The sequence below is a fragment of the Haliaeetus albicilla genome, chromosome 3, assembly GCF_947461875.1.
Source record: "Haliaeetus albicilla chromosome 3, bHalAlb1.1, whole genome shotgun sequence".
In the NCBI taxonomy this organism is placed as follows: Eukaryota; Metazoa; Chordata; class Aves; order Accipitriformes; family Accipitridae; genus Haliaeetus; species Haliaeetus albicilla.
In genome coordinates this window covers 53,902,629-53,910,588 of record NC_091485.1, presented here as the reverse complement: position 1 = coordinate 53,910,588, position 7,960 = coordinate 53,902,629, and the positions used below count along the sequence as shown (strand labels likewise).

Here is a 7,960-nt window from a genome sequence, read left to right as displayed (position 1 = left end):
TGTCAGGATCTGCTGTCTTTGGCAAGGAGTGCAAGGCTTGGATGAATACCTCGCTGCACGGGAGGGGCTTCAGTTTTTTGAAGGCACAAATTTATAGCATTCTGTGTAAATCCCACAGGGACTCCCCAAGAGTAAAAACGACAATACCGTACGCAGGTGGCGATCAGGTGGAAACCATGGGCAAAGCACGTGTGCTTTATTTCCAAGAAAGGTACAAAAACTGGCTAAGGAATATCTAGAAAGGATTACGAACTGCCTAATTTGTTTCTAGGCTTGGCCGATCATTCTTCGCAAACTCTATTATAAAGATCATTATTTCACGTATTCTGGTATTACAGCCGTTTGGGTTTGGCGGCCACCCTGGAGATCTGGAAGAGCGACGGACGCGTGCGGGAAGGGCGGAGGGCACGGGTTTGTCCGGCAAGCGGTGGGCCGGCAAGCGGTGGGCCAGCAAGCGCGTGCCATCGCGAGGGCTGCTGGCTGGCGCCAGGCCTGCGGCTCGCCCCGGTTCGGTTCGGCTCGGCCCGGCCCGGCCCGGCTGAGGGGGCTCCAGGCGCCCGCCTCAGCCCCGCGCCGCGCTCGGGTGCAGCCCACTGGGGAGAGAGAAACCAGGCGCCTGGGCGGCGGGCAGGCCGGCCCGCGGGGGGTCGCTGCGCCCGCCGAGGGTGTTCGGCGCCCGGGAGGCCCGAGGCGAGGGAAGGGCCCCTCGCTGAGCCCCTCGGCGCTGCAGGGGGGGGGGGGGGGCCCGGCCGTCCTTCAGGTGGGCGGCACGCCCTCCTCCCTCAGCTCTAGCTCGGCGATGGCGAGGCCGGCCGCCCTCCTCCCCGCGCCCCCTCCCCCGCCGTGCCGGGTTTGAGCCCAGCCGCACGCCGTACCCAGGCCACCGCCTCCCGCGCATGCGGGGTTAGCGGGGCCGCAGAGGGTGCCCGGGCGGCGGGGCGGAAGGACGTTGGTGGGCCCGCGCTGAGGTGAGGCCGCGCTCGCGTTCCCGCCGCCGGGTCCCCTGTCCCCCTCCCCTCAGCCCAACGGCCGCCAGCCGCCGCTCTCCCCTCCCCTCCCCTCGGCCGCCCGTGACCTCTGCGCGTCCCTGAGGGTGGCGGGGAGGGGCCCCGCGGCAGCGGACGCCCTGCTGGAGGGCAGCGAGGGGCCCGAGCGCCTTCTGTGAGGGGGGGGGAACCAGTGCGGGGCTTTGTCTCAGTCTGGCCACGGCGCTGCGGGGGCCCTGCCTCCGGTAACGGCGGGGGGCCCGTCTGCGATGGTTCCTCTGAAGCGCGAGCGGGAAGCGGGCGGGCGCGGCTGTGGGCAGCACTAAGGCCTTTGGGGACAGCTGGGGCACCGGCCGGCCCTCGCTCCCGCCCCGTGGCCCTGTGAGCGCAGGGGGCTGCGCAGAGGGCGGCGGCAGCAGCAGCAGCACCCTGCGGACAGCCCTGCCTCGGAGCTGCTCCCTGCTGCGTGAACCTTTAGTGTTTAGAGAGCCGCCTGCTTCAGGCCTTGCAGGTTTTTCGTAAAATGTTACCCGCTAGAAAAAAAAAAACAAACCATCCCGTAATGCAATAGGGTTTGCGGTTACTTTAAAAAAAACCAAACCACGAGCTAGTTCGAGAGGCGTGTGCTTTTCCTCAGAAATGAATAAAATGTGATTGATGTTCTGAATGTCTTCTGATGTAAGCACCAGGACAGCAGGCCTGAAATGCTAGACCCTGCGGGGAGGGAAGGGTTTAGTACGAACAGCGAAGGCCAGTCTTGATTCCATGGGTACTGGGTGTAAGGAGTATAAAAACTTACTTAGATTCATGTCAGAAATACATTGTCCTTGAATGTTGTCCCTTAAATATTCTCATTGAAAAGTCAATCGAGAGGAACGCTGTTGCATATGTTGTGAAGATGATTATTGCGCAATACAAAAAGCACAATCTTTCTAGAGTAGAGTTATGGAAAATTACTTAAGTAGAGCTTCTTGTCGCACAATTCTCTTCTATTTATTTATTTTTTTTTTAATTAGGAAATATAATCACCATGTCATCTGCCCTATTGCCTAAGCCACAAATGCGGCGCCTTTTGGCCAGACGGATGAAGTTTCACCTATTTGGGGCATTTTTTGTATCTGTGGGATGTGCGGCTTTATACAAGGTGAGCTCTGTAGTCATTCAATTATAAACTGGACTCATTAGAGTGTTTTAAGAATTCATAATATTTTTTTGTTGAGAGCTAGTTGAGCTGTTCATCAGAAAGCTTTAGTAATGTATTTTTGTAAGCATGCTTCCAGAACATAAATAAATCTTCCTAATCTTCATTTGAAGAAATGATATGAATAATGTGATGCCTTTAAGCTGTGTGATCAAGGTCACACAATTCGTGACAACTTAAGCTTGAGTCTCCTAGTCCTAGACTACTCTTGATCATTCGCACAATTGAGATACATTAACTCTAGATAGTCTGTGTCCCTCTCTGTCACAGTATCCGAGACTCAAGAGAGTTGTCAGAGTCTTACTGTATCTCTAGACTGATTTCAGAAAACTTGTTCATAAGCACTTTGGAAAAACCATCCTTCACACTGAAGATATCAGTGCGGGGAAGGCTAGTATGGTCCCTTTATCCTTTCTTTTAAAGTATCATGTGGAAACGGCGCATGACATTTCCCCCCAAAACCCACCTACAGATTGGAGTTTGTTTTTCTTGATCCTTAGGAGACTTCTGACAAAGAGCGGTAGTTCTTGAGTGCCTTTACTAGATAATTCTCAGATCTCATATGCAAAGCAAGCAACACAATTACCATGGAAGAACTGGATCTTGGTTTGCCCATTTAACTCACTCATATCCTGTTTGCAGCATTTGAGTACTCGGGAAGCTACTGATAAAAGTTACTAGAAATTAAATTAATTTCAGGTTGTTCATCACAGAAGTATCACAGTCTACTTAATCTCAGAGATCAGCAAATGTCTGTCAGAAACAATGAGCTTGCACAGTTAAAGCTCAACATCTACTTAACACGTCTGTTAAGAGGTAGGCAAGCTAGTTTGTGGTCGGACTTACAATATCATTTTTTTTAATAGTCTGTGCTTTTATACCTGATTTCGCACCCCCACATTAATACACTTTTAAGGTAGCAGACCACATTTAAAACAAGTAACATGGATCTCAGTAGTGATTTACTTCGTTACATGTTAGATACTGTTGGACAAACCCACCTTGGACTTGCCTTCACATATTTGGGGGCTTTTTGAGCATATCCCTGTGCTTCAGGTGAACGAGTATCCAAGGAGTCAGGATTGTGTCTTTTTATGTTGGTGAGCTGTAAGAGTGGCTTGGCAGTTTTACAACATTTTACCAGACCTCTGTAGTTGACCTACAGTGTAGCTCAAATGTAATACATTGTTTTAGGGTGACTTTTTTTTGGAGTTACAGTTTTGCAGCTGCCCACTGGCACAGTACTTGCCATAATGGCATGTTTTATGTATAAAAGTATTAGCAGGGAGGGCATTGGGCACTTGAGTGTCAATATAGGTGGAGTGTTTCTGGATCTTTAAAGTCTAATGTGTTATCTTGTAACGGACTTTCTTTTTAAGGTTTCACTTCAGACATTTGTTTTCCTGACCAATGGTCAGGTAGCCTCAGCTGTGGATTTGAACAGGCACAAAGTAATATTTTACTAATTTGAGCTAAAGGGTTTTTAGACTCATATCTACTGATACATATCATAGCACTAATAGAAAAAAATTCAGTTTGTAAAGCTTTGCAAGCTTTAATTTTCTGTGTGTATTTCCAGTTTGGAGTTGCTGACCCCAGGAAACGAGCTTATGCAGAGTTCTATAAAAACTATGATCCCATGAAGGACTTCGAAGCCATGAGAGCAGCTGGTGTGTTTGAGTCTGCACCGCCCAAATGATGGTAACCTGCATTTGCAGGTAATAAGCTACTTTGCATTAGAACAAGAGTAAACTAGATTGTTTCAGTGAAACACTGTGCTTCTATTTGGAGGTTCTTCCTTCTTCATCAAAAGAAAGGTGCTCCCAAAGAAAAAGGATACAAATTGCACTCGAGAGACCTCCGGGTAATAAAAACATGAAGGAATATGGGAACTGGGGAGCAGGGAGTAAGGGCATAATAGAAAGCTGCTGAATACCTTTTGGGTAATTTGTTTAACTTCTGTGATACAGGAGACTTGCACAGTGATGTCAGGCCTTTCCCTCCTCATGCAGCCATGGAAGGGAGACAAAGCTCTTGTATTAAACTACAAGACTTGCCTGATACCACTGTTATGTTGATGCTGTCACATCTTGAACTGCTTAGCTTCAGGCTATCTATATCTACTACTTACTTGTGGTGGTACAGTGAATGAGGAAAGGGCGAGGTGTTTTTTCTCTCATAGCAGGCATTTTAATGTAAGAAACAGGGACAGCTTCCGCACATCCTTTTGTTTTTTGAAGTTGGTGAGAGGGGGAAGATAACTAGTCATGAGGGGAAATACATTTAAATACATACGTATATACATACATAAATATATATATAAAATCGCAGTGGCATACAGCTCTGTGTAATAATACTCAAGATTTTTGCCATACTGAATTAAACTTGAGTAGAACTTTGTTCACGATACTATTTTTCTAGCACTTAACACTGCCTTTTGTTTGAAGACTACCAAACTTTGTTCTCCCTTACTTATCATAACATCAGGGAAAAAAAGTCTTGATTTCGACCTTGTTGTAGTTATTAATAAGCACACTCACTAAACTGCACAAGCAGAGGCAACTCAATAAAGAATTCCTCCCCCTTTCTTGATCCAAGTTTCTTATGTTGAGTTCTCTGCTTCTCTTAAAATGACTTCAAACTAATCTAGAGTGATAGCTTTTTCATTCTTTTGGAATGTTTTCATATTGTGATCATTACGTGATAATCTGTGGCTCTAATTATCCTGGCCAGCTGGATTTTCTCAGCCTGTTTGCTTAAAGCAGCAAGATCGAATAGAAGATTTGTACTTAACACTATTAATACTAAATTCTGTTGTGTGACAATCTACAACTATCAGGTTTCTGCATAACATAATTACATAAAAAAAGCAGAGTTCCAGCTCTTCTAACAAATTTAAAAAGAAAAAAACCTCTGTGGCAGTCTCTGTTTTGTTTTGTTTTGGGTTTTTTTTTTTGTGAGAGGGGGAAACTTCTTTAGCTATGCCTGCAACAAAGATAAATAATGATATGACAAATTTACCTTGTTTTAGTTGTGGTAATTCTGCCTCTGGTTCGGTCCTATTGCCAATATATAGGCACTTTCAAACTTTCTTAGACACTGGAATTGCATTCTTTAGTCAGGTGGCCTTCATCAGAGTATTCTGAAAGGCCATCTGGTGGTAAAATCATTTGAAACAAACACTGTCAACAAGGATGCATGTTGAATATTTAATTGGAATCATGAGCAGAATTTTTTTCAGTGCAAATAGAGCTCCACTCTCAGTTAGCTTATGTTCCCATTTGCAGCTAAAAAAAAAAAAAGTTGCACATTGTGTGCACCTGTTAAAATTAAATGTTTCCTAAACATTTCTTCCATTCCTTAATTACACCAGCTCAAAAGAAAATGTGAAAGTCAAATCTTTGTATGATTTTGTTTGAATTGCTGATGCTTCTTATTCCTTGGCATATTTATATAAGAACTGATGTTTTTTACTCCTTCATAGTGGAAAGAGGTTGGGTTTTTTTGTGCCTGCACATGAATACATAAGTAGAAGAAGGGGAAAACAATGCCAGTGTTTCAGATGTTCTGGAAAGACTGTGAAAAGGACAAGTACGCAGAACAGATGGAAGACATTTTCATTTGCCTCAGTAGCTTAAATCTTAGCTATGGAAGTTGGATTTGATGCTTTTTTTGGTATAGTTACCTAAGGGTACAGTGGTCATGCATGCCCTACATCTCCCATTTTATTGGAGTATATCCTGTATGTGGCAGTAAATACAGTGGTCTAACTCCTTGAATACTCACTCTGAATCAGTACTTAGCCCCACAGTTGAGGAAAGGGTAGGGCAGGCAGGGAGGAGAATTCATGAGTTAAGCTGTTAGCTTGGCACTCTGCATCGAGTTTGTTCCTGCTGGGCATGTAGGCAACTTGGTACCCGAGTGTGAATTTACGCTGTCGCGTCTACTTCCTGTGGTGATACCGATAATGGAAACTAAGTGCAAGTATAGGTTTGAGGAGTATCCTACCTCTACAGTGTGCTCAGTAACAGAATAACGGGGCAAGCTAAGAGTTCGGTGCTAACCACTTGCATGACTCTTGTCATGGAGCACAGCCGGTCTTGGATTGTGTTCAATATAACGTGGAGAAGCAATTTGAATTTGGTTTTCTTCCTTCCTTGGTAGGTTGCCTACACCACTTGTTTCCTCTCTGGCTCCTATCTGAAAGCTGCATTCCTTTCTCTTTCAGGCCTTTAGCAAGATTGATTCAGTTATCAGTAAAGCATGTATAGTGAATCTGATGTGCTGTGCGGTATTGTTCCAGCTCTTGATTTGTTCCATGTTTCACTTCTGTTTGCCACATGAAGGGTGTGTGAATCTTAAACCATCAGGAAATAACAGGGGGAATTCCTCTAGACTAAACCACCACATAAACATTTCTCTCTATTGCTTTGCATTCATACATTCTAATATGTTTACTTAGAGCATGAAGTTTGTCCAATGTAACTTAATATTTTTTTTTGTCTTGCAGATCCCCTTCAGTCTAAGGAGACTTGATGACCGAACCTTATTTGTTCACTGAATTGTAAAGTGTAATGCACTTCAGTGCATGGCATGCTCCAATGTAACTCGATAAATTAAAATACATATGTCAGTGGCGCTTAGTTGTCTTCATTAATGTCGAAATGCTTAAATGCTCAGATGTTGGGAAGAGTGGTGGAAAGTCTTCCTAAATTGCTCAAGATGACTAAGTCTACTTTTCTTTCCCCCAGGAATTATTTGCATCTCTGTTATGGCTAAATTCCACATTTGATAACAAAGTCTATCCCTAAGCAGTTACAGCTAGGTTGTCCCAGCTGCTGATGGGAATATGCAAGAGGATAGTTGTTACAGGAAGGGAGAGGCTGGATTTCTGGAAGGGTCTGTGTTATCTCTGGCTTCACAAGGTGAACTGACTTTGAGATGAAAGAATTTGAAGAGGAATTCTGGAAATATACTAGTCAACCTTCCTGTCTTTTTCTGCTGCCATCACTGTATTGCCTTCCTTACAGCAGCAAGCTGTTACATCCAGACTTATAAACTGTGCAAATGCCCGCTCCTATACATGGTGTGTTACGCTAATTGAGAAGTGACTCTAAACTGCAGCTATGTTCACATATATTTGATGTACAAGGGGAGAGAGGGCAGACAAAATAAGAAACACTTATTATAGTGTATTATGGTAGTGAAAAATCTTTGCATGCTGCTTCTAGACATGTATCATCTCCTTTTTAGTATCTGGAAGTAGTCAGCTAAGCATCGTTTTGATCTCTGCTACATTCCGTGTAGTGCAAGACCTGATGCTCTTGTCTTCTGCCACGATGCCCATCATTTGGAACATGCTCTGTGCATTGCCTGTTGCTGAGGTTGAAGATGGTACTAGGACTGTAGCTCCTGATTGCTGAATGTGGGTACTAGGAGAGGAGTCAAAGCTGATTGCGTGAAAGGAGGGAAGGCTGCTTTGTATGAAGCAGCATGACAAACTAAGCCATCTGTGTTGTATTTGAAGGTCTTGAGTTCAAATCCTGTTTGGACTAACTCTTATTATTTTAAATGGATCATTAACTACTTAACAATTAATAGGAATCTGTGAGCAACATTTGGACTAATGAAAGCACATAAGCAATGTATTTGATCCAGCACACTATTGCAGAGTAAGGTGGGATTTTCTTTAAACTTCTCATACAGGCAGTGCTTCCTTTAAGCAAAGAAAGAGTTTGACATTAGTGGTGCAGGGGAAACCATCTAGTAATCA

General features: G+C 44.5%; 1 protein-coding gene across 1 annotated transcript; it reads left to right on the top strand.

Moving 5' to 3' along the window:
* The first annotated feature begins 829 nt into the window (after positions 1-829).
* Positions 830-6,825, top strand: COX6C (cytochrome c oxidase subunit 6C). Its single transcript, XM_069779767.1, has 4 exons — positions 830-968; positions 2,003-2,130; positions 3,767-3,905; positions 6,698-6,825. The coding sequence occupies exons 2-3, from the start codon at positions 2,017-2,019 to the stop codon at positions 3,884-3,886; spliced, it is 234 nt and encodes a 77-aa protein (XP_069635868.1). The 5' UTR covers positions 830-968; positions 2,003-2,016; the 3' UTR covers positions 3,887-3,905; positions 6,698-6,825.
* The last annotated feature ends 1,135 nt before the right edge of the window (positions 6,826-7,960 follow it).

Excerpts from the sequence above, each read along its gene's own strand:
- COX6C (XM_069779767.1), top strand. The coding sequence starts at position 2,017 with ATGTCATCTGCCCTATTGCCTAAGCCACAAATGCGGCGCCTTTTGGCC. Across the intron at positions 2,131-3,766 it reads GATGTGCGGCTTTATACAAG|TTTGGAGTTGCTGACCCCAG; the intron begins GTGAGCTCTGTA and ends GTGTATTTCCAG.